General features: G+C 37.7%; 1 protein-coding gene across 19 annotated transcripts in view; it reads right to left on the bottom strand.

Annotated features, from left to right (window-relative positions):
- Positions 1 to 25653, bottom strand: part of PCDH15 (protocadherin related 15) — a 1244966-nt gene that overhangs the window by 482650 nt on the left and 736663 nt on the right. For all 19 annotated transcript variants that reach the window (XR_006701343.1, XR_006701344.1, XR_006701345.1 and 16 more), the window contains one exon: positions 24933 to 25088. Coding sequence is in view for 16 of the 19 variants with exons in the window: in XM_045437154.1 (XP_045293110.1) it covers positions 24933 to 25088 (156 nt within the window). In the remaining 3 variants the exon portion in view is untranslated. The remainder of the gene's footprint in view (positions 1 to 24932; positions 25089 to 25653) is intronic.

Raw genomic sequence — 25653 nt, 5'->3', positions numbered from 1 at the left:
TGCTCGTTTTAGGACTTAAGATTATTTTGGGGTGCTGCATATACCTGGCCCCAATAGAATTTATGTGACCATATATACTTTTATAATTCCTTGAAATTACAAGTAGAAATATGATTATACAATAAATTCTACTAGTTTGTGTGTTTGGATGGAAAATAACAGAGAAACAGTTGCCTAGTTGTGTACATAGAGAATCAATCTTACCATTGCCATAATGATATCATACAAAAGTTATGAATGACCTCTATCTAAATAGAATTTTAAGCTCATTTTATTTATTTATTTTAATTTTTTCTCAATATAATGTACTGCTATTCATGTTTCTTGACATATTACTTAAAAATTTTTATTTAAATTCTAGTTATCTAGCATATAATGTAATATTGGTTTCAGGAATGGAATTTAGTGATTCATTACTTACATAAGCTCTTTTCTGTTTTTGAGAGAGAGCATGCACGTGCACAGAAGCAGGGAAGAAAGAAAGAAAGAGAGAGAGAGAGAGAGAGAGAGAGAGAGAATATCCTAAGCAGACTCCAGGCTCAGCACGGATCTCGATGTGGGGCTCGATCCCGTGACCCAGGGATCATGACCTGAGCCAAAATCAACTGTTGGCTCTTCAACCTACTGAGCCACATAAGCTCTTTTTAAAAATTTTTTTTTTTTTCAACGTTTATTTATTTTTGGGACAGAGAGAGACAGAGCATGAACGGGGGAGGGGCAGAGAGAGAGGGAGACACAGAATCGGAAACAGGCTCCAGGCTCTGAGCCATCAGCCCAGATCCTGACGCGGGGCTCGAACTCCCGGACCGCGAGATCGCGACCTGGCTGAAGTCGGACGCTTAACCGACTGCGCCACCCAGGCGCCCCCATAAGCTCTTTTTAAAAGGAATGAATCAGTGCCTTGGAAATGAAATGGAAAGCATTATTATAACAGCAGCAGATTTCTGCACCACATTTGGTTCGGGTGCTGTCTGTGTTTACAATTTCAGTAAGGATTAGAAAGACTTTCACTCCAACTTTGAAAATGTGGTATTTACTTGTTGAGAGCAAAGGACTCAGAAATATGCCACGTCATTCATTCAGCATTTGCATTGACTGGTGAGTTCTGTTCTCTTCCATACTTGTATGTTCAGGCCAAAGATGTTGGCACATCTCATTTCCAAATTTCCCCCACAGACACATAGGGGTAAAATGCAGTCTGCACACGTGTATCTGTGGTCTACAGCTCACATGGTTGGCCTGTTCAGACACAGGCAAGTGTTAGGAATGTTGAAAGCTAACATAAGAAAAACAGCTAAGAAAAAAGAAGGCATGGCATTCTGTGCTAATAAGCAAGGTCTGGAGAGATGAAGAGGTTCCAGTGAGAGAGTTCACTAGCTGCTAACAAGCAAAAGGGAGTTGGGACACGCGACATGGTTTTAAACAATGTAAGTTTGCAGCACAGATTTTGTTCATTATATCTATACCCAGCAGAAGAAAGCATATATCCATACACACACACACACACACACACTTCATAAATGTCAAACCTCACAGTGGTGCTTTGTAAATTTCTGAATATGATGTAGGGGTTGAAACATGACAGGCTGTTTATTACAAAACTACATTGCCCTATACATTATTATTAACGGTTTTCAGGGCACATCTGCCATGCAGATGGGCATGTTCCGTGTTAACATTTCAGCAAGTCTCAGAAATATACATTTGGTTTTCTGAAGGGCAGTCTATGCATGGGATGATCATCGGCTTGGGCAGCTGCCTGAGGGCGTCACTTACTTATTTAGTTCACATCTTTTCCCACAGATGATTTTACAGCTACTGGGAAATACAGAAAACACACAGATACGTGCAAATGTAAAAGTTAAAGAAAATCAAAGCAAGAAAATTCAGTATTTCAAGAAGATGCATAAGATAAATTGGAATGTGAAAATAAAAAATGAACAGTTCTCAGTTAACCGTCTGTGTATCTCATGATCCATGGTAGTGAAGCTAACCTAAACATTATGAACAGTGCTCCAAAGAGAGATTTGTCCTCACATGCAATCTTATTTGCAGTATTTCCCCACAGAAGCATTGCATTCATGGTTTCATGTAAATAAAACTGATTCTCATTACCCATGGTAATCTTATTCTATAAAGTCACTGTGAACACTGAATTAACAAATACTGAGCCATTGCTTCTAGGGAGAATACAGGGTTATTACACCACTGGGGGGGGGGCGGGGACACAAGTTTAGCTTCCTGCAAGGCTCTGGTCACAACACTTTCATCAACCAATCTATATATAACCTTGCTTCGTGTGTGCTACTGTTTAAAGACGCCTTATTTAATATGTGATTTTGAGTCACTACCACTTAGCTTACAGCCAGCAGCACCATAACTGATGCCTGAATAAAACTTGTCTAACACACATATTCTCTCCAGAAGGTACGTTACTGCCTTCTTGGTCTAGGAATGCTACACGGCATGGAAGCGCTACACTTGGGGGCCATCTTAAACAGCAAAGTCACCAACAGAGTGTACACAGGTGGAAACAATGTGGCACTAGTTAGACCACAAAAAAGGATACTTGTTTATAGTGAGAGGTGAAACAATGGGCACAGTGTTACCTTGTTTGGCTTTAGTTAGAAGTGTCCACAGGGAGTGATCCTAATTCTTCATCCCTTTGTGCACGTTTGTGAATGACCACAGAAGTTTGGGCATTATTGAATTTGGACTCATAAATAAATTTGAGCAACTAGGCAAAGTTGCAATTACAGAATCAGTGGTAATGAAGATTGGCCATACATGACAAGCAATACTAGTAATGTATCAGCAGCGTGACTAAAAGTCTCAATCTACCAGAAGCTGAGACAGGATTGGGTATCATCTCTGTGTCCACTTAGCTCGATGATCCCCATTCTTCTGAAATTGTTTCCTGCCTATGAATGTCAAAATTGGATTAAAGCCCTTATGAGGAACATTTTAGATCTGTATTTTCATTGTTTAATAAAAAATTAAATCAATGGAAAGATATGCTGTGTCAATAAATTTGTCTTATCAATAAGGTAAAGTTGTTAGTCCTTTACAAATTTATCAATAGATGTGGAAATTTGATTCTAAAATTTTAAGTTGTCTTAAAGAAGAACTAAGTTTGGGGGAGCCTGGGTGGCTCAGTCGGTTAATCATCTGACTCTTAATCTCAGCTCAGGTCTTGATCTCAGGGTTGTGAGTTCAAACCAAGCGTTGGGCTCCACGCTGGGTGTGAAGTCTACTTGAAAGAAAAAAAAAAAAAAAACAGAGGAAGAGGAAGAGGGAGGAGACAGAGGAGGAAGAAGAGCACGAGGAGGAGGAGGAGGAGGAGAACTGAGTTGGAAGACTAACGATACCCAGTTTCTAGACTTTAATACAAATCTTAGAAACTGAGATATTGTGGTATTTATTGGCTTGAGAGTAAACAAATATACCAGTGGGGCAGCATATCATGTGCAAAAACAATCCCCATAGGTAGTTGCCTGATTCATGGAAAAAGACAACAGTGGTTGTGAACTCAATGATCTCTTCAATAAATGGTGATATGTTAATTAGAAATCCATATGGGGGGGGGGGGCACTGGGTGGCTCAGTTGGTTGAGCTTCCCACTCTTGATTTCAGTTCAGGTCATGATCCCAGGCTCCACACTTAGTGTGGAGCCTGCTTAAGATTCTCCCCCCAACCGCCACTTGCACTCTCTCTGTCTCAATAAATAAATAAATAAATAAATAAATAAATAATAAAATTATCTTAAAAAAAAGACACATATGGAAAAAAATGATACCAATTCATACTTCACAGCCTACATAATACAAAATTCTGGAACATGTGAGTGGCTCAGTAGGTTGAGAGTCCCACTTTTGATTTTAGCCGGGTTATGTCTCAGGGTCGTGAGTTCAAGCCCCGCATTGGGCTCTGTGCTAGGAGTGAAGCCTACTTAAAATAAACACACCAAAACCACAAATCTAAGTTCCAGGTGGCCTTATGCACTGTGGACAGGAAGATAAATTTGTGCAGCCACTGTAGAAAATAGTAAGGAGGTTTCTAAAAATATTAGAAATAGAATTACCCTATGATCCAATAATACTACTTTGGGGTATTTATCCAAAAGTAATGAAAGCACTAACTCAAAGATAAATGCAATTCCATGTTCATTGCAGGAATATTTACAATAGCTAAGACACAGGAAAACCTAAGTGTCTATTGGTAGATAAATGGATAAAAAAATATGATATACAAATATACTCACACAATGGAGTAACATGCATCTTTTATGATACATATTATAGTAAAGTATGTGTGTGCATGTATATAGGTATGCATATGTGCATATCTATATCTATCTGTATCTACATCTATGACTATAACTGTATCTACGTATATATGTACGCGAGAATCACTCAGCCATAGAAAAGAAGGAAACCTTGCCATTTGCACAACACAGATGGACTTTGGGGGAATTACATTAAATGAAATAAGTATAAGAAAGCGCCATATAATCTCACTTATATGTGGAATCTAAAAAAACAAATAAACAAGAATCCTCAAAAAAAACCACACACACACACACACACACACACACACACACACACACACACCAAATTCATAGGTACAGAGAGCAGACTGGTGGTTGCCAGAGGTATGGGTGTGGTGTGTGTGTTTTCACACCCCCTGGTTGAAGGCAGTCAAAAGGTACAGAAGGTGCAAAGCTCGAGCCATAAGAGAGGGAAGCCCGGGAGTGCAGTGCACAGAGTGATGACTACAGTGAACAATAGGATGTTACATGTGTGAAACTTGCTGAGCAAGTACATCTACAAAGTTCTGACCACACACAGAAAAACTCTAAGTCTATGTGTGATGACTGTTACCTAGACCCATTGTGGTGATCATTCCAAATATGCACGCACACCAAATCATTTCACTGTACGTCTGAGATTCCTATATCATGTGCCGACTGTATCTATAAAAATATAAATCACAAGAGTGAGGAGCCACTAAACTCTACACCTGAAACCAATTTTACCATGTATGTTAAATAACCAGAATTTATATCAAAAATTGAAATAAAACTTGCAAATTATAAGATGCAGTTTAGAAAACAAGATCCTATCTTTGAGATATTACAATCGGCCAACATTAAATAAGAAATATGAAAAAAAAACATGAAAAATATGGACAAATTGTACTACATTAAAAATAAGAACCCCTATCTATCACCACTAATAAGAAAGTAAAAATATAAAGAAAAAAGTGGTGGAGATCCTTTCAGTACGTATATGCAGCAAGGAAATTATGTTCGGAACATATAAAGAACTTCTACAATACAACAAGCAAATGACAGACGCTTGAATAGAAAATTCACAAAAAAGAGCGTAAGCTTGTGGCCAATAAACATATAAAAAGTGCAGACTTTCATTAGGCATCAGGAAATCCTAATTAAAACACCAGTGGAACATGACTCAATGCCCACCAAACTGCCTAAAATTAGTACCAGTGAAAACACCAAGTTCTGTCCCTAAGGTAAGGCAGGTTGATTTTGCAGAGGTGAGGGTCGGCCTCCATGTTCTAATGCACCCAGGGCGGTACCCGCCTCAGCACTCCGAATGGCCGTTGACTTATCTGCACCGGGGTCCGGACAGTCTTCCGGTGCTTTGATCATACACTTCATGATCCTTTGAAGATGAGCTGTAGTGTTTGCACGGTGTTAGAAATCCCTGCTCTCTCATTTACGTGGTCCTTGAAAATGGACCTATTTTAAAATGATGAGCTGCTATCTTCTTGTCCCTGCACGGATTTTCAGGGTCTCCTCAATTACACTGGATGGTCTGAAGATTCTCTTCCATCACAGTCATCTCTCCAAATTAGAGATGAATTAGCCATTCATTCTTTGGTTGTTATTCTTCCTTTAACTTCCTCCTCAGAGAAAATAATTGTATGATCTTTCTTGAAAGTCACCCTGCCTTGGAAGTAACGTTTTAGAGCAGTGATCTATTTAAAAACCAAGAGAGCCCGTACAAACGGAGCGTCGTAATGAATTTGTACACGGCTTCACATTGTTGAGGACTTCGGCTTTTTCTTAGGATGACTAAATCACATAGTCTCTGAGTCTCTGCTTATGTATCGAAAGCTTATTATAATCACTGTTTCTGTGACAATTGCGTTGGTGTTATATTAACTCATTAATAGAATATTTGTCTTATTCAAACATTTATCCAAATCAAAGGTCTATGTGAAGTGTATCTTAAAACTTTCCAGAACTGCAAATAACACACATTCCTGAATTCAAATTCAGTGGAAGTTACCTTGCAAAGAAAAAAGAGTTAGAAAAACATTATGTATGTTCTTCATGTTCCCTTTAACATCATATTGTTTTTGCACCTGTGTGTAGAATCTGGATTCCCTATTTTGGTCGTGAAAGCTACATAATTACTATTGAAAAGCACTTCCTCTGAAGAAATCATTAAAGGCAAATTTATGTAGATAAGTATCTTCAAAATAAGAGGATTTATTATTAGAGTGATAATTAACTCTATTCATCTTCACTAAAAACTAAAGCAAATTTAAGCAAGTAAGCTTAAATTGAATTTATGCCTGTTTATCTATACATACAAACACACAGAGAGAATGTACATGTCTGTGTATGACCTTGCTAAATTTGAAATTTCTTGAATAGCTAGATACTTGAATCCTTTAAAACAGCTGAAACCCATTTCCATGTTTAAAGTAGAGAATATATATTTTATGTGCTTCCTTCCCGTCCCTTAATCTCCTTCTCTTGTTTCTTTTATTGCTTGTCTTCCTTTTCCCAGAGAGAATGTGCCTAATTCCCTGGAGGAGGAAAACGGGGACCAGTGAAAGGAACTGAGGCTTAGTCTTCTTCTCTGGGAGCTTGTGTGTGCTGTGAATTACACGCCAGTGCTGTCTATTCAAAGAAATTCTATGCACGGGCATGGCTCTGAAGGTCCAGTCATTTTTTTTTATTCCTTGAATAGTTGAAGATATTTATCAAGTTTCCAATACATGAACGTTTCATATATATTTTATATACATGTCATATGTGTGTGTGTGTGTGTGTGTGTGTGTGTGTGTATGGTATTTTCCAATATATAAAATATATAAATTTTAAAAATCACGTTATATCCAGCAAATAGAAGGAATACATATATAAAATGTGGTAAAAATTCTTAAATATAGACAAAATCTCACTCTTATGCTTCCTCAAGGACACCATCTGTGCTCTTAGATCCAGTAAAGTGACTGATAAGAATAGATGTCTAAAAATACATGGATTAATGGACGCAGAGGATGCTGCCAAGATGAAATGGGAAAGAAGAACACAAGACTAGGAATTCGATCAGGACAGTGACCGCTCAAACGGAATACATTCAGAGTTGATGTCATTTCACCATTGTGAGAAAAATCTGGGTTTGTCAGTGTTGCTCCACTAGTTACTGCCAGTTTACAGATTTACATTTTGCATTTCATTTGTCAAGACGTCTTGATTTTCAAATACATAACTTTTTTTGAAGCATAGTTCCAAGGCAAAGTTAACCGCAAGAAAGGATGGCCAGAACCTATACTAAGTATTTCAAAAGTATTATCTCTTTTAGTCCTTTAAACAACTTTGTAACATTATTTTTTGTTGTTATACTTATTTTATAGTTGAGGAATCACAGGCAAAGAACTTCCTTCTTTTTATGTAAAAAAAAAAATTTAATGTTTATTTATGTTTGAGAGAGTGTGAACAGGTGAGGGGCAGAGAGAGAGACAGAATCTGAAGCAGGCTCCAGGCTCCGAGCTGTCAGCACAGAGCCCAAGGCGGGGCTCGGACTCACGTACTGTGAGATCATGACCTGAGTGAAGTTGGAGCTTAACCAACTGAGCCACCCAGGTGCCCCAAAGAATTTCTTCTTGATGTCATAATTCTACTGCTTGGTAGATCAGGACTACAACACAGACTGCCTGACTTCAGAGTATAAATTCCCAGGCACTGTGAAATATATTATTTCAGAAATTTCATAATCTGCTATTAATAAACTTTGGAGTAAAGGGGAAATGAAAGAGGAAATAAACACAATGTGGCACATACCAGAACGCAACACACAGATAATCTGAAATGATGCAATTTGGATGATGTATTTCATCAAAGACAAATTATGTTTGGCCCTAAGGAAAAATAGTCTTGAGATATCTTATGGAAAGACAAAGAATTCAACGAAGCTAGTGTCTGCATTTCAGAGAACTCATATTATGATTGCCATTGAAAACAGGTAGATTCTCAGCAAGCAGATTATTTCATAAATTCCCAAATTATCATTTCAGTATACTCACCTTTTCACTCACAATCAAACCTTCATTGCTAGTTTATTGGATAATGCCTAAAGAAGCACTCAACAAATGCTCAAGGGGCAAAGAGAAGTAGCAGTACCCGACCACAGTGATTTGCATTTCATCGACGGTTTTTCAGCAAATCACTGTTTCACGAATCACTAATAAAAATGTTAGGCAAATGTCTGAAGAAGCCACCCTTATCAGTAACAGGACACATTGATGGTGTGTGTCTCTTTTGTTATGTCCTATGAAAAACACCTATTATCTTTGTGGTATTTCTGAACAAAATTTATAATCATGAAGAGGTATCAGGTAAATGCAAATTGAGAAATAGTCTATAAACTGCCCTACTCTTGACAATTAAAGTCATTAACGGCAAGGGAATACTAAGGAGCTGAGATGGAGACCTCAAAGCCATGTAACGAAATGCAACGTTTGATCTTAGATAAGGTTTTTGACCTATAGAGGATTTTATTGGGAAAATAAGCAAAAATTAAAAAGGGTCTATAGACCTATATATGATATACTATATATTATGCATATGACTATATGGCATATATACACATAAGCAATATGTAGACACATGCATCTATTATCTATCATCTATCACCTATCTATCATCTATCTATCTATCTGTCAATCATCTATCTAACTACTAGAAAGAAAGTATCTGATTGGTACTCCTCAAAACTGTCAAGGTCATCAAAAACAATAAAAGTACCAAAGTCTAGAGAAGACTAAAAGAGATATGATGCCTAAAATAAAATAATATGACATCCTAGAAACTTGGAACTAGAATAAGGACATTAGGGAAAAACTAACAACATCCAAATAAATATGGATTTTAGTTAATAATTGTATTTCACTGTTGTTAAAGATGTCCGATACTAATAAAAGCTGTTAACAATACTGGAAATTGGATGTTGGTTATATGGGCACTCCATTACTTGTATTAAAATGTTATTTAGGTCTAAAAAGTTCTAATATTGTTTAAATAAATAATAGAAAATATGATCATAAAACAGACCATATCCATAGGCACTTTCATAACAAAATCCAAGACTTGAGTATATCATTTATTATATGAAAAATATTTTTAAAATAATAAAGCGGTGTTCCTTTACATTTAATTTTTATATACATAAAGTATATATTTGAAACAATTCTCAGCCAAAACATTAAATAAGATACACCTGAAGGCGAAAGAAGAAACAAAAGAGAGAGCAAGAGATTCTCATGCTTTTCTATGGTTTAATTTGTCTGAGTTCAGCTGCTAGTTTCCGATAGGTATGAACATTAAAATGTTTTTAATCATTGACTTAATATTTAAAACATTTAGAAAGCAATTTTTTTTATGTTCATTTATTTTTAAGACAGACAGAGACAGAGTGTGATGCAGCAAAGGGGCAGAGAGAGAGGGAGACACAGAATCCGAAGCAGACTCCAGGCACTGAGCTGTCAGCACAGAGCCCGACACGGGGCTCGAAGCCTCAAACTGTGAGTACATGACCTCAGCCCAAGTCAGGAGCTTAATTAACCAACTGAGCCACCCAGGTGCCCCGAAACCAATTTAAAAAAAAAAAAATTAATGAGCACATTAACTTAACAGGTATTGTTGAAGAAAAGTACTATACAATGTCAGAAGAAAAATGTGTAATGGCATTTAATATAAAATAAAATAAAAATCCTAATTAACCAGCATATGATACCAGCTAATATGAAATACCCTCTATGGTATGTAAACTATTATACATGTAGTTGGGCAAGATGGTCATCTTGGTATGTTGGTCATCATGTCACTTTTTATAATTCTTCATGAATATACAGGCATTCTATAGAAAAAGTTTCATATATATATAAAAAGGATATATATATATATATATATATGTATATATAGGACATATATATTATATAAAATATATAATATAAATATATATAATACATAAATGACATATATGTATATATATATCTCCTTTTCTTACAGTCCAAATCTGATGTTATGTCATCACCATCCCCCAACCTACTTTATATTTTATAGTTATTAGTCATAAATAAGGTATTTTAGTGTCCCTGCCATAATGCATTAAAGGGAGTTTTCAAGGTTATTGATCTCACAAAATTTAAACAAAGTGAAAGAGAGAATCTTTGTTGATTTGAAGTTGAAAACCATATCATAAGGAAAGTGAATAAGATGAATTTTAAAACTGTATTTATTAGTCTCAGTGTTACATGGGATTCAGTCTTTCTCATTTTTTTAATTAGTCTATTATTTTCCCCATAGTTTAAGAAATGTGAGTAGTAGCAACATAATTAGAATAAGTATAAGGTAGTAGGGGCCTTGGTGGGTCAGTTGGTTGAGTTTTTGACTCTTTTATTTTTAATTTTTTTAACATTTATTCATTTTTGAGAGACAGAGAGAGACAAAGCATGAGTGGGGGAGGGGCAGAGAGAGAGGGAGACACAGAATCAGAAGTAGGCTCCAGGCTCTGAGATGTCAGCACAGAGCCTGATGCAGGGCTCGAACTCATGGACCATGAGATCATGACCTGAGCAGAAGTCAGACACTTAACCAACTGAGCCACACAGGTACCCAGAGTTTTTGACTCTTGATTTCAGGTTTTGACTCTTGATTTAGGTCATGATCCCAGGGTTGTGGGATTGAGTCCCAAGTCTGGCTCCCTGCTGAGCATGGAGCCTGCTTAAGATTGTCTTTCTCCCTCTCTCTCTGCCCCTCCTCCACTCACATGCATTCTCTCTCTAAAACAAAACAAAACAAAACAAAATCTAAAAGTAAAGGGTATAAGCTATATAGTTATTAACCTAAAAATGTGGTAAAAATAAAAATAAATTTAATAAAACATTTCAGCAAAAAAGAAATGTCTCAGGGGCGCCTGGGTGGCTCAGTTGGTTGAGTGTCCAGCTTTGGCTCAGGTCATGATCTCAACAGTTTGTGAGTTTGAGCCCCACATCGGGCTCAGAGCCCTGCTGTCAGCTCAGAGCCTGGAGCCTGTTTCGGATTCTGTGTCTCCCTCTCTCTCTGCTCCTCCCCACTCGTGCTCTGTCTCTTTCTCTCTCTCTCTCAAAAATAAATAAAACATTTAAAAAAAAAAAAGAGAAATGTTTCATAGTGAAAATAATCATGTGTATTTTACGTTGAAAATTAAATTTGGGGAAGCATGACCTCATGAATGTGGGGAGTGCAGGATCTAACGAAGTAGTTGGCCATCACGCCCTTCCGACCGTTCCATGAATTCACAGAGCATCTCCAGAATTGGAGGCTTGGCCTTACCTCCTCCGTATCCTTTAGTCTTCAGTAAACTATCCCAAATACACTATTATCTCTTCCATCCAGGAAACCAAACCTATTGGAAATTATTCAATTTTCTGTGATCACACAGATAAGAAGCACAGCCCCCTCCTGAAATCACCACCTCGGTTTGACAATACAAAACGTGGTGCCCCATTCTCTCTAACATTCTGTTAGCACATCATTCTTTTACTGAACTATGAACCAGGACAATAATTTAGACCCAACAAGTAAGGGTAACTGTTTTTCAAATTAGTACTAATACTGTTTGTATTATTGGTCTTACATAGTCCTCAGTCTTTCTGAAAACCTTATTTTGTTTTAATTATTTTAAGTTTTATGTATTTATTTTGAAAGTGAGAAAGCGTGCTTGCAAGTGGGGGAGGGGCAGTGAGAGAGAGGGGTAGAGAGAGAGAATCCCAAGCAGGCTGTGTGCTGTCAGCACAGAGCCTGATGCAGGGCTCCATTGCACCCACTGTAAGATCATGACCTGAGCCGAAATCAAGAGTCAGACTATGAACCGACTGAGCCACCCAGGTGCTCCTGAAAACCTTATTAAAAAAAAAAAATAAAAAAAAATCTTCTAATGTTTGTTTATTTACTTATTTATTTTGAGATAGAGAGAGAGAGACAGACAGAGAGAGACAGATCATGAGCAGGAGAGGGGCAGAGAGAGAGGGAGACAGAGAATCCGAAGCAAGCTCCAGGCTCTGAGCTGTCAGTACAGAGCCCGATGAGGGGCTTGAATTCATGAGCTGTGAGATCATGACCTGAGCTGAAGTCGGACTTAACCAACTGAGCCACCTATGCACCCCCTGACAACCTTATTTTAAGCCATGGTGAAGGGATATAAATTTTCAAAACTGCATGGAGTTTTCTTCATATATATCTGCTAAATTTGCCCTTCTCTTCCTTGATGCATTTGTACAGTGCGGTGATCAAGCGCTTGGGTTAGGAGTAAGGTTGCCTCTGTCTCTGGCTTAGAGCCACCAGCCATTAGCAGTGAGGTTCTGTGCAAATGAATAAAGAGCTCTCTAGCTCTGCAATTTCTGCAGCGCTCACATAATGTACATCTATGTGAGGGTGCAGGTAAGTCTTAAATGACACACTTCATGGAAAATATTTACCATTAATACATGTACTTAATGACAATTGTCATGAATTATCTGGTAGTATGGTAGAATCAATCTACCATTATCACTGTCATCTCCCTTATTCCATTCAATATCAGGAGAAATGATGTCACTAGAGTGGCAAGGAGATCTATGTAGAAATCTTTCTGTGAACAAAACCTGGATAAGAATAAATTTAAGATTTATCTGGTGTGAAGTTATTTCTTTAAGTTTGTCTAATGTTTATTTATTTTTGAGAGAGAGAGAGAGAGAGAGAAGGAGGGGCAGAGAGAGAGGGAGACACAGAATCTGAAGCAGGCTCCAGGCTCTCAGCTGTCCGCACAGAGCCCGACGCGGGGCTCAAATCCACAAACCATGAGACCACGACCTGAGCTGAAGTCGGAAGCTGACGCTTAAGTGACTGAGCCACCCAGGCACTCCGGTGTGAAGTTATTTTGTAATGAGTATGCCTAATAATAAAAAAGTAAAGAAAAATACTAGAATTGTTATAAACCTAAACTTTATAGATGTTTAAGCTGTTAATCAGGACACGACTTACAATGTACTAGTAATGTCAATAATCACGAAATAACTTGTTCGCTAAACCCAAGGTTATTTCAACTGCAAACCCTCACCTTCCTAAATTACAAACTCCATTTTAAATTTAGATTAATGAAACATTCCTTAAAGTTTCTTATTATTAATAGCTTAGAGAACTTGATCAAACACAGATTTATTAAATTGACTCTGATGCTCCTGAGACCGTCGGCATCAAGCCTCACAAAGCTGCGCCTGTAGGAAAATTTTGCAGAGAAAGGAAAGGATATTTGGTCAAAGACGAATCATTAATATCACTTCATAAATAGGACTTCAGGGTCTCTGGGTGAAAAGTAGGGTACACATTCTAAAGTGGTATAACGGTCATATCTAAATAAACACAGAATTTCCCCTATAGTTCTATAAAAAGCGTGATAATTCACATAAATCCAGTTTCCCCAAGAGTTTGTAAAAATAACTATAATTCTCATAGTTCATATTTATCAAGTTAAAGAAAAAAAGTGTGTTTCCTTTATTGTCATCACTGAAATGTCAACCTACGTAATTTACCACAATATTCCAGAAAGCTTTTATTTGTTTCTTTAAAAACTTTACCACTGGGCGCCTGGGTGGCTTAGTTGGTTGAGTGACTGAGTGACCAACCCTTGATTTCCCCTCAGGTCATGATCCCACAGTCCTGGGATTGAGCCGCAAGTTGAGTTCTGCACTGAGCATGAAGCCTGCTTGGGATTCTCTCTCTCTTTCTCTCTCTCTCTCTCCCTAAGCCCCTATCCCATGCACTCTCTAAAAATAAACTTTAAAGAAAATTAAAAAAAGCAACAACAGCTGAATTTAGTTTAAAATAGATACAACTGGATCTCCATTTTGGTAGTTACTATGAACAAGGTATTCCTGTTTAAAGCCATTATGCTTATTGCTTCTGTATAAAAAATTTCTTTAAAAAATATTGACCTTGGGGCGCCTGGGTGGCGCAGTCGGTTGAGCGTCCGACTTCAGCCAGGTCACGATCTCGCGGTCCGTGAGTTCGAGCCCCGCGTCGGGCTCTGGGCTGATGGCTCAGAGCCTGGAGCCTGTTTCCGATTCTGTGTCTCCCTCTCTCTCTGCCCCTCCCCCGTTCATGCTCTGTCTCTCTCTGTCCCAAAAATAGATGAACGTTGAAAAAAAAAATTAAAAAAAAAAAAAAAAAATATTGACCTTGGCCCCAGCAAACTTAGGAAACTCATTTTTAACTGCAATCGTTTGCATGTAAATACTGTTGGTTTTACATATATTCACCATTAGTGAATAATGAGAGATTTTTATGTAATTTTCTATATAATGTGGGGAATTTCTATATTGTTTCTGTTGTTTTTATTAATTTTAAGCTCGATTGTACCATGATTAGAAAATGGACTCTGTGTAATTTCAGCCATTTGGAATATGTTGACACTTCCTTTATAGCTTAGTGTTTGGTAAGTTCTTAAGTGTTCCACGTACTTGAAAGGGATGAATTCCACAGTTGTCAGATTCAGTGTCCCTTCCATAAAGATCCACCAGGTCAAATTTGCTAATTTCATTATTCAAACCCTCCACCTGTTTTGTCTTACCTATTTTATCCCCTATTTGTCAGTCAATAAAAGAGGTTTTATATGGTCTATTGCTTCCATAAAAAGTTGTTATAAATTTAGTGCCTGAAATTATTTTTATATAAATTATTTTGTATACCTTAATTATCTCCTAGTTAGATTGGTCAGAAGTCAGACAGTCTCACCAGACTAAAACCAAGTATCCCCAGGGCTGGATTCCTTTCTGGAGGTTCGGGGGATGAATTTACTTCCAAGCTCATTCAGGTTATTGGCTGGACTGAGTTATTTTTGCCAGTGGAGGGAGGAGGGACCTGATTCCCTGCTAGCTCTTAGTGTGTCGTGTGTCTCTGTCTGTAGAATGTATACCCAGCTCATGGATCCATTCATCCTCAAAGCCAGCGATGGTGGGTTGACTGTTTCTCACTCTTTATTCATTTTGATCTCCCTCCCTTCTTCGTATTTCTTGCTTTCTCTGTCCTGGACTCTCAGACTCCAGCCAGAGAAAGTTCTATTCTTTTCAGTGCTCACATGAGTAGATTGGACTCTGCAGGATAATCCGGGATAATCCCCCGATTAACTTCCATAACCTTAATCATATCTGCAAAGTTCTTTTGCCAGGGATTAGGACATGGTCATCTTGGGGCACTATCATCCTACCTCCCACAGGTTTTAAAATATCACTCTAGGATCATGGATTTTTCCATTTTACCTTTAATTCTTTCAACACTTTATCATTTCTGAGGTCATGTTATTAAGTGCAATTGAATACATAATTATTCTAACTTTCTGGCAATTTGAATGTTTATCATGAGGGAAAGTTCCTTTTATTCTCTACCAATGTCTTTTCCCACAAAGTCCATTTTGTCTGGTAATAGTATAGCTATAACACCTATTACAAAAAAACTGACTACATGGTGTATCTACTTCAATTTTCTGTATTTTAGATTTCTGAGTCCTTATATTTAACTGGGTTTCGTGTCAACTGCCTTCATTTGGCTTTATTTTTGAATTTAGTTTGAAAACTTTTCATTTTGAGCATTTTTCCTTTACTTTTGATGCAATCTTTGAACAGGATCATTTAAATCTACTCTTACTGGATATATTTTATCCTGTCCATTGTGTATTCCTTTTCAATTGCCCCTTTGCCTTACTTTGGTTAATACGCATACTCTTCATTATTTTACTCATTTTCTAGGCAATAAAGACCTTAAAATACATTTGTCAGTCCTGGTTTATAACTGAAGTGTTCTATAAGTCATATATATATATATATATATATATATATATATATATATATATATATAATTTTATCTATGTGATATATATCTATGTGATATAATGTTCTATAAGTCATTATATATATAATTTTATCTATGTGATATATATATCACTTCAAAAGAAAGCATTATTATTTTACTCAGTGAGTATTTAGATTTAGTCATATATACTCAAGTTTTCATCTTTATTTTTCCTTATCAGTTCTTTGATGCCTTCAAGTATATATATATTTACTCAATTATTCAGTTTCATTTTGTTTACTTGTTTGTTCGTTTGCTTGTTTATTTAGATTTTCTAATTCTTCTAGTTCTACCTTAAAGGCAGTAACTGGGCCTGACTACCTGGTCTGTCTCAATCAGGAGCAGAAGATGGCAGTGTTTTCTGTGACTGGAAATAACGAAGATTACGTGACTTCAAACCTCCCCGAAAAACCGTGCAGGACTATCTCTGTGCAGTAAAGCTTCCCAAGTAACTGCACGGTGCTCTCTCTGTACCCAGGTGACAAGAACCACAAGGCAATGTTGTAGAAACCTCCTCAAGTTGTTTAAACAACAGGAATGAGGGAAGAAATGTAAATTTTGTATTTTTTTGTGTTGTCCCTTAATTGCACAGACAATATATGTTTAGATATTTTCATAAGAGAGAAAAGTAATTTTATATAAAATATATAAAATCTATAAATTTTATATAAAAAGCAATTTTATTTTTGTCAACAAATTTCATAAATTAGCTATTAATATTATATATATATTTTTAAAAATTTAATGTTTATTTATTATTGAGAGACAGAGAGAGACAGAGCATGAGCATGGGAGGGGCACAGAGAGGGGGAGACACAGAATCCCAAGCAGGCTCCGGGCTCTGAGCTGTCAGCATAGAGCCCAGCACGGGGCTCAGACTCACAAACCACAAGATCATCACCTGAGCCGAAGTCGGACGCTCAACCGACTGAGCCACCCAGGAGCCCCAAATTACATCTTTTGATCACAAAACTACGTGGCTATAATGGTAGGATGGTACCTTGTGGACAGTGCTGCTGGTGTCAGTAGTAGAAAGTGCAGCTGGCCCTTGCACCACATCAGTCTGAACCTCATGGGTCCACTGACCTGCAGATTTTTTCCAGTCCAGTACTGCAAACACATTGCATCTTCCTCATAATTTTCTTATTAATATTTTCCTTTCTCTAACTTACTTTACTGGACGAATACAACATAGAACACATGTAACACATACAATGTGTGCTAATTGACTGTTTATATTATTAGTAGGCTTCTAGTCAACAGGAGGCTACTAGTAGTTAAGTTTTTGGAGTATCAAAAGTTATGGAATTTTGACTGCATGGGGTTGGGCGGTGGGGGAGTCTGGTGCCCCTAAGCCCTGCATTGTTGAGTCAGCTGCGTTCCTTTGCACGAACACAGTCTTTTAATGCTATTCCAGCACAAGCTTGTTTTTTAGGGTTTCCCAATGGAACACGGTATTGTAAGGTGTCTGTGTTTGAGAGAGAGAGAGAGAGAGAGAGAGAGAGAGAGAGAGAGATCTGCTTTTCAACCTTACGAGCGCCAAATCCAAGATAGTCGACTATGGACGAATTACCTAAATTCTCTAAACTGAATTTCTTTTCTGTAAAATGTATTATTGGAAGGGTCAAACAGTATCACATTTACAGGTCTGCGATAAAGTAAGGGCTCAATAAATATCACCTGTCCACTATTATTAGTAGTATTTGCAATTTTCATTTACCAGTTATGATCTTTGGATAAAAACAGAGTTCACAATATGATTATGGGTAAAAAACAAAATTGTTTTTTTGATCCCATGGGCTGCGTAAAGTGTACGGAGGACACTCTCCTTCTTGGCCTTCTTAAATCTCATAAATTTAAGAGGAGAAACATTTGAGTTCAACTGTCCACCTAATCCTGAATCTTTGCAGTTGGGGGAGCGGGTATAAAGACTAGGCAAACTTATAGGGCTGATGTTTACCTCAAAATTTGATGCACAGATTTAGGTCAGGACACCTAGCATTCAGTCTCTCCCCTCATGAATCCTGAAGCTGACACCCGGTTTGTGTATTCTGGTAGGTCTGTTGGCTTAGAAAAAGTTCCACTCCAATTCTCCTGGCAAGGATTTCCCTGGAGCCTAAGACTTCATCGCCAGTTCCAGCAGCTACTTATCCCAGGAAATGGAGTTTAGAATGGCAGGTGGAAGTAAGCAATTGCCAGTCTTAGCGTCCTTCAGTGTGGGGACTTACTGGTCCATTTTATAAAACTATGTTACCGATTATTATAGATCTCGAATGTTAAATTTAATACAATATTTGGTGTGTGGAACTATCTTATAAACACACTAAAGTGTCTTCTACTCTTAAACTCACTACTGACCTGTGCCCCTTCCCCTTCCAGCCAGCATCTTGAAATGCATTTCATAGCCACGAACCCTCTGTCCTTATTTTCAATGCACTTCAATGCACTGCTTAATTTAACACCGTCTGATTTGTCCTGTTACTAATTTACCCAAGTAGGACTTGGATTTGTAAATTCAGTGCACTTTCCTTTGGGGACAATGCCCCTTTATTCTCTTGCTACCTCTCTGGTCTGTTTTTCAGTTGAATTGCCTTTCTTTGGCTTGTCTCCTTACTTTGCAAACTACCTTGGGCTAGTGGTCACTAGCCCTCACTAGTGTATGGATCCCTGTGAAAATGTGATAAAAGCTGTAATTTCTCTTCCTGAAAATTGCATATGCACAAATATAGCTACTGTTTGGCATTTGTTTTGTTTTTTCTTAATACCCACCACCCACGCAGGTTTCCTTAAGGCACACACGTGGCTGCATGCCATCTCTATAGATGGTGACGAGGCTCCCCTATCTAAATGTTTGTTCTAACCCTACATAAAAGGAACCCACCCACTCATGGGAATTCATGAGGACTCATGGCTTTGGAAACTACTCCCTGTGATCCTTATTGGCTGCAAATAAAGTTTATTTTTGTGTGATCAATCACCTGGTACAGCTTCTGACTCACCAGGACACCAAACGGTCACACAACTACTCAGCTCTGCTCACAGCACACAACAGTATATGATGAATGGGCATGGTTGCATTGTAATAAAATTTTACTTATGGACACCGAAATTGCATGGTCCATTCAGAAGCACACAGTGGTAGGGCAAATGTTACCTGTAAACTGTAGTTTACCTAAAAATACGAATCTCAAAAGGCCGTCAGGGTATCATTAACAGTGATTAGAAACAATGAAGCAGATCTTTCAATTTAAAGTCACCACTTTAACAGAATATTTTATATTAAATGCCAGTCTTAAGAATTTGTACATATTATAGGCAAAACATTACCTCATTATGAACACTTCAGAAATCATCAAATTTTAAAAATCACCCATAGTTCTAGAACTCTAACTCAATCCCTATTGTCCCAACATAAGGCAATTTTACCACACATATAACTTTTATATTTTAAAAGTAATATGTGCAGAAAATATGTCAGTTTTAAATTTATTAAAAATGGGATCCCTACTCCTAAGGTATTTAGCGGAACAGAAACACAGTAAAACAAATATTTTCTGTATCTGTTTAAGCAAATTATTTAAGAAACCATAAGAGACTCAGTAGTAAAAAATGTTTTAAGGAATGAATATAGGATTAAATCTTTACAATAAATATGGAAAGAATATAATAAAGAGAATACATTTTATTTATTATTGTCACTGTTAGAATCAAATACTTCAGTTATTGATATTTGAATCTAAGTAAATAATCTAACTAAATGAAATGAAATGATAAAATAGTAAAGCATAATTAATCTCAACAACACAGACTAGTGAAGTATGAAGAAAGACACATTTTCTAGAAAGCACGGGTGACATCAGAACTGAGTCCTTTCCCTTCTGAAGCTGTAAGATTACAATTAGTCTCAGTGTAAGTAAAAGGATAGAAAATATCACTGCAATAAAGTGCCCTACATAATACAATGGAATCACGCACATCTTTTCATCTATTATGAAAACATCTTACAGTAAGTACATTTTCAAAGGAAAGTAAAAGAAAATTTAAGCTATCTAACTGGAAAGCTGCAAAGCCATCTAAACTTAAGGTTACAGGCTTAAAATAACAAAATTTAAATTCCTTCTCTCCCTCCCTCTCCCTTTTTCTACCTACCCTCCTTCCTTTCAAGAGACTATAAACCAGCTATCTATGCAAGAGATATGCAAGGAAACATTCCTCCAGAAACTGCCAACAAATTATGTCTAATAAAACATATCATGTCAGAGCAGCAAAGTACATTTAAGATGATATGTAAGGTGATAGAAAGAACAAATTAATATTGATTTAAAAAGTGCACCATCTGTGAAGAGATCATTAAAGATCACGACAAATATAATCTCTATATAATTTGGAGATTAATTCTTCGCGGCTCAAATGTCCGCCTTGACTTGCCCTTCTTTGCTTTTAATGTCAAAAGAAATTTTTGAGGGTGCAATGCATGTGTTATTAAAGAGATCACGCCAGAAAATATTTATCTTCAAAAATCCCTTAAGCACGATCAGCAACAATTAGACTGTGCAATCTCTTCTTCAAACCCACTAGACTAATTACTTAGTGATACTATGATTGTCCAAAATTAACTGAGTCTCCAATTACTCAGAGAGAGAAAAATACTTGCAACATCTGATGTCCTGCTCACAAACAAGGAATTATAAACTTGTAACAGTCCTTGCTTGGTATTTAGATACAGACATTAATATTTTAGTAAATTCTTGACACACATAGAAGAGTATGTTTACAAAGAGTAAAGAAAGACTGACATTTAATGCATCTTTTAAGGTACTGTTTGTGATTATAATATTATAATACCATAAGTATAATCCCCGATATTTATTTTTAAAATCAGTTACATGAGAGTGGTGATAATTTTGCACATAGGATGTCTATTAATAACTAGGGAAGAAATGATTGGACCAAGGACTTGGGTTTTACTCCCAAGGTTGTGACCAGTTCACCGTGTAACACAGCCAATTCTTGCTACAGATGTCTGTTCTCACGGCAAATGAGAGTGAGTCATCGGGACTTTAATTCTGGAAACTTCATTCATGAATCTGTGATAATGACTTTATACCTGTCTTTCGGATTTTAATGAAGTGCAAAATATTTTGACATCAACAATCTATTAAACTGTGAACAATTTTTAATTTTTCTGAGAAACATTTAGATCCTCCTAGTCTTAAATGCATTAACTGTATGTCTTGTACTGAAAGGAGAAATCACATGGAAAATGTCTTGCAATCTGGCGCACAGTAAAATCTACTCAGTGTAATGTAATTTAACTTAATTTCACAGGCAGTGTTGTAGTTGAAGGAGACTATGAGAGATTTATATGATGTAAATGAGTGAACAGATATACACACATACATACATATGTAATATATGTACATATAACTGCACAGTGTGTGTGTGTGTGTGTGTCCAAGCAAATTATACTGAGAACTGTAGAAGATCCACTCAAATGAAGGATGAAAAAAAATAGCTAAATTTCATTTTTTCCCTTGTGATTATGTTTTGCGTTTTAAAGAAAATTGTGTTTCTTTCCAAGAAAATACATATATACAGGGGAACGTGGCCATCAGCTACACATGGCGTCAGAATCCAACCACAGAAGGTATGGCCAAAGTATCGCAGAGGTGGGACTGCCTCAGCAGACTTTAGGGAAATGAGTGAGAAGAACCATAAATGGCAGCTTTGCAAGGAAACTCGGGCTTCTCCAAATAACGTTTAAGATAAAAGGTTTAACTTATTGGGGCACCTGGGTGACTCAGTTTGTTAAGGGTCCAACTCTTGGTTTCGGCTCAGATCATGATCTCATGGTTGTGAGACTGAGCCCCATCTTGGGCTCTGTGCTTACAGTGTGGAGCCTGCTTGGGATTCTCTCTCTCTCCCTCTCTCTCTCTGCCCCTCCCCCGCTCACATGGTCTCTGTGTCTCTCAAACATAAATAAACTTATAAAAATGTTTTAAAAAGAGAAAGGTTTAACTTTTCTGTAAATTTTTGTCACTCCAACCAACGTTTATCCAGATGCTGTAGAAGTTTAGAGTTATGGAGACAGGGGCGCCTGGGTGTCTCAGTCGGTTGAACGACCAACTTCAGCTCAGGTCATGATTTCACAGTCTGTGAGTTCGAGCCCCGCGTCAGGCTCTGTGCTGACAGCTCAGAGCCTGGAGCCTGCTTTGGATTCTGTGTCTCCCTCTCTCTCTGCCCCTTCCCCGCTCATGCTCTCTCTCTGTCTCAGAAATAAATAAACATTAAAAAAAAAATTAGAGGGGCGCCTGGGTGGCGCAGTCGGTTGAGCGTCCGACTTCAGCCAGGTCACGATCTCACACTCCGTGAGTTCGAGCCCCGCGTCAGGCTCTGGGCTGATGGCTCAGAGCCTGGAGCCTGTTTCCGATTCTGTGTCTCCCTCTCTCTCTGCCCCTCCCCCGTTCATGCTCTGTCTCTCTCTGTCCCAAAAATAAATAAACGTTGAAAAAAAAATTAAAAAAAAAATTAGAGTTAGGGAGACAGCATAGGGGTGTACTGGAGTGATCAGGGATGACTATGGAAATAGGAAATGGTAATAGGTCTTGAGTTAAACTTTAAAAGGTGGATAAAAATTGGAGGATCCTGTTACAAGTACAATGAAAGGTGTGGGCAAAGCCCTGGAAAAAGAAAAGTTTGCGAGTTGCGCAGAAATTAACCTGGATGGCGATGCATTCACAACCTAATGCTAAGAATACGCAGAAAATAGGTCAGATTACAGAAGGTCTTGAAAGTCAGCCGGTGGAGACACATGACCTTTGTTCAGAAAATAATGAGAGATTTTACACAATTTCTGAATAGGGGAATAATAAGATTAAAATAGTACTTGAAAAGGTTATTTTTTCAGCAAGGTGCTGAGCAGGGTGGAGGGGTGTGGAAGCAGTCAAATCACACAAGGCACTCTGAAATGCAAGCTGAACATTGCAAATTTCTTCACAAAAAATGAAGCAAAGCCGCAGCTCCAGGAACAGTGAAATATGGTGCATGAGTGGATTTTGCGATTAGATCTGCTGTCTGAGATAATCCATCTGATACCAGTTTATTCACAAATGAAGGCAGCACTCAAAGCAAAATCTCATTCAAAGAGTGTACTTCAGATGCTAAAATAATTGATCATGTAAAACAGTTAATTACATTAATTAACATTTGTTTGTTTTAGCAAGCACCAGTTAAATAAAAGCAAAAATGTTAACACCGACTGACCAGCAAAATTGTCCTGTTAACCTTAAAAGGGCAGTTCAGGGCTTTTTCCTTTTTTACTAATTCCACCTACAAAGTCTCACATTATAAGACACATAATTGCCTCAATTTTTTATGAATACAACAATATTGAGATAATTAAGATACATTTTAAATTATTTCAAAAAACAAGCATGTAGAGGTTAAAGGCCCACTGCTGTGCTTAACGCCCAAATTATACATTTCCTCCTATAAAGTAGGTACATAGCTTTTGAGGTTAAAACAAAATCTGGGAAGTAAAAATAATCTGCTAGAATATGGACTATTAAAAATGTGGTTCAGGGGCGCCTGGATGGTTCAGTCGGTTAAGCGTCCGACTCCGGCTCAGGTCATGATCTCAAGGTTTGTGATTTCGAGCCTCACATCAGGCTCTGTGCTGACAGGTCAGAGCCTGGAGCCAGCTTTGGATTCTGTGTCCCTCTCTCTCTGTCCCTCCCCTGCTCATGCTCTCTCTCTCAAAAATAAACAAACATTAAAATTATTTTTTTTAAATATGGTTCATTTTTTGATGCATCTAAAGCATCTATAATAGCTGATATTAGATATTTTAGAAATATTTTCATAGTGGAGTAACAAAAAATTAACAGAGTAACCATCACTTTTTAAAAAAATAACATAAAAGGGCTTCTTGGCCCATGGATTTTGGCTCAAAGGGAAAACAAAAGAAAAAGAAATAAACAACCAAAAATCATGTTGTAATAAAAGCAGTAATACTTAAAATTTTTAAAAATTACTTAATCAGCATAAGAATTGAGCAGTTATTTATATTTAAATATTTGAATATGCCAGAACTTTTAAAATTAAGGAAATAACTTTAAAAGAATCTTGAGGGGCGCCTGGGTGGCGCAGTCGGTTAAGTGTCCGGCTTCAGCCAGGTCACGATCTCGCGGTCCGTGAGTTCGAGCCCCGCGTCAGGCTCTGGGCTGATGGCTCAGAGCCTGGAGCCTGCTTCCGATTCTGTGTCTCCCTCTCTCTCTGCCCCTCCCCCGTTCATGCTCTGTCTCTCTCTGTCCCAAAAATGAATAAACGTTGAAAAAAAAAATTAAAAAAAAAAAAAAAGAATCTTGAATAGATATTTTCTTCCAGTATTTAATTCCTGCTCCCACCTTAGAGATAATGGAAAACAAATAATCCAACAAGTTATAATGATAATAAATATCTCCTGTTAACCCTTAGTAAGCATATATGTGGATTCTGGCATTAAATTGTCCACGATGATCAAAAATACCAATGTTTCAGTCATTATTACACACAAATCAAATTTTTTTTGCAGCAAAATGAATCCCTGAAATCCTACTAGAAAGCCACCCAGATCTTATTTCCTCCGAAGCACTATCCTGTAAAATGTTTTTTTGTTTCTTTGTTTCAATTTCTGAACAGTTAAGCCTGCTGTAAGCATCATTTGAAAGCATCCACAGGACACAGTGACCTACGCGCAGAGGGCACTGACCTCATTCACCGTGGCGTAGTAGCTGTCGTGCTTGAACGTGGGAGAGTTGTCGTTGCGGTCCCTCACCACGATGCGGACCTCATGGTAGATGACGGTGCCCACCTTCTTGTTGACGCACTGCACCTGCACCACGATCGAGTGTATGTTCATCGGGGGCTGCAACGCAGAAATTGCATCCTTTTTTAAGAAAAGCAGTTGAAACTGAAGCATCTCACGATGGCCAAAGCACATTTGTTTCCTAACAAAATTTTAATGTTTATGTTTGTGAGAGAGAGAGCAAGAGAAAGGGAGGTGCAGAGAGAGTAGCTGGGGTGGTGGGGGTGGGGTGGCACAGAGGATCCGAAGCAGGCTCCAGACTCTGAGCTGTCAGCACAGAGCCTGTCCTGGGGCTGGAACTCATATGGGAGATCATGACATGAGCTGAAGTCTGACGCTTAACCGACTGAGCCACCCAGGCGCCCCTGTTTCATAAAACTTTCTATGCTTCTTCATTTCACAATGAAGATAATTGATGAAAATGGATCCATTTGGCCCTGTTTAAGGACAAGAGAGGACAACCGTGATTATTTTGCTTCTCCATTTTGTGTCTCAAAGTACAGGACCTCGGGATGCATGTTCACCATGGGAGGACGAGTGGAGAGCACAGTCACAAGACAGAGGGGGTGAAACGAATTCTGTCCAAAAGTTAAAATATCATTCATTACATGAGCTTGTGATTTAT

This window comes from Leopardus geoffroyi, chromosome D2 (genome assembly GCF_018350155.1).
Source record: "Leopardus geoffroyi isolate Oge1 chromosome D2, O.geoffroyi_Oge1_pat1.0, whole genome shotgun sequence".
Lineage (NCBI taxonomy): Eukaryota > Metazoa > Chordata > Mammalia > Carnivora > Felidae > Leopardus > Leopardus geoffroyi.
Note: the sequence above shows the minus strand (reverse complement) of the source record. Positions and strands in the feature narration are given on the sequence as shown.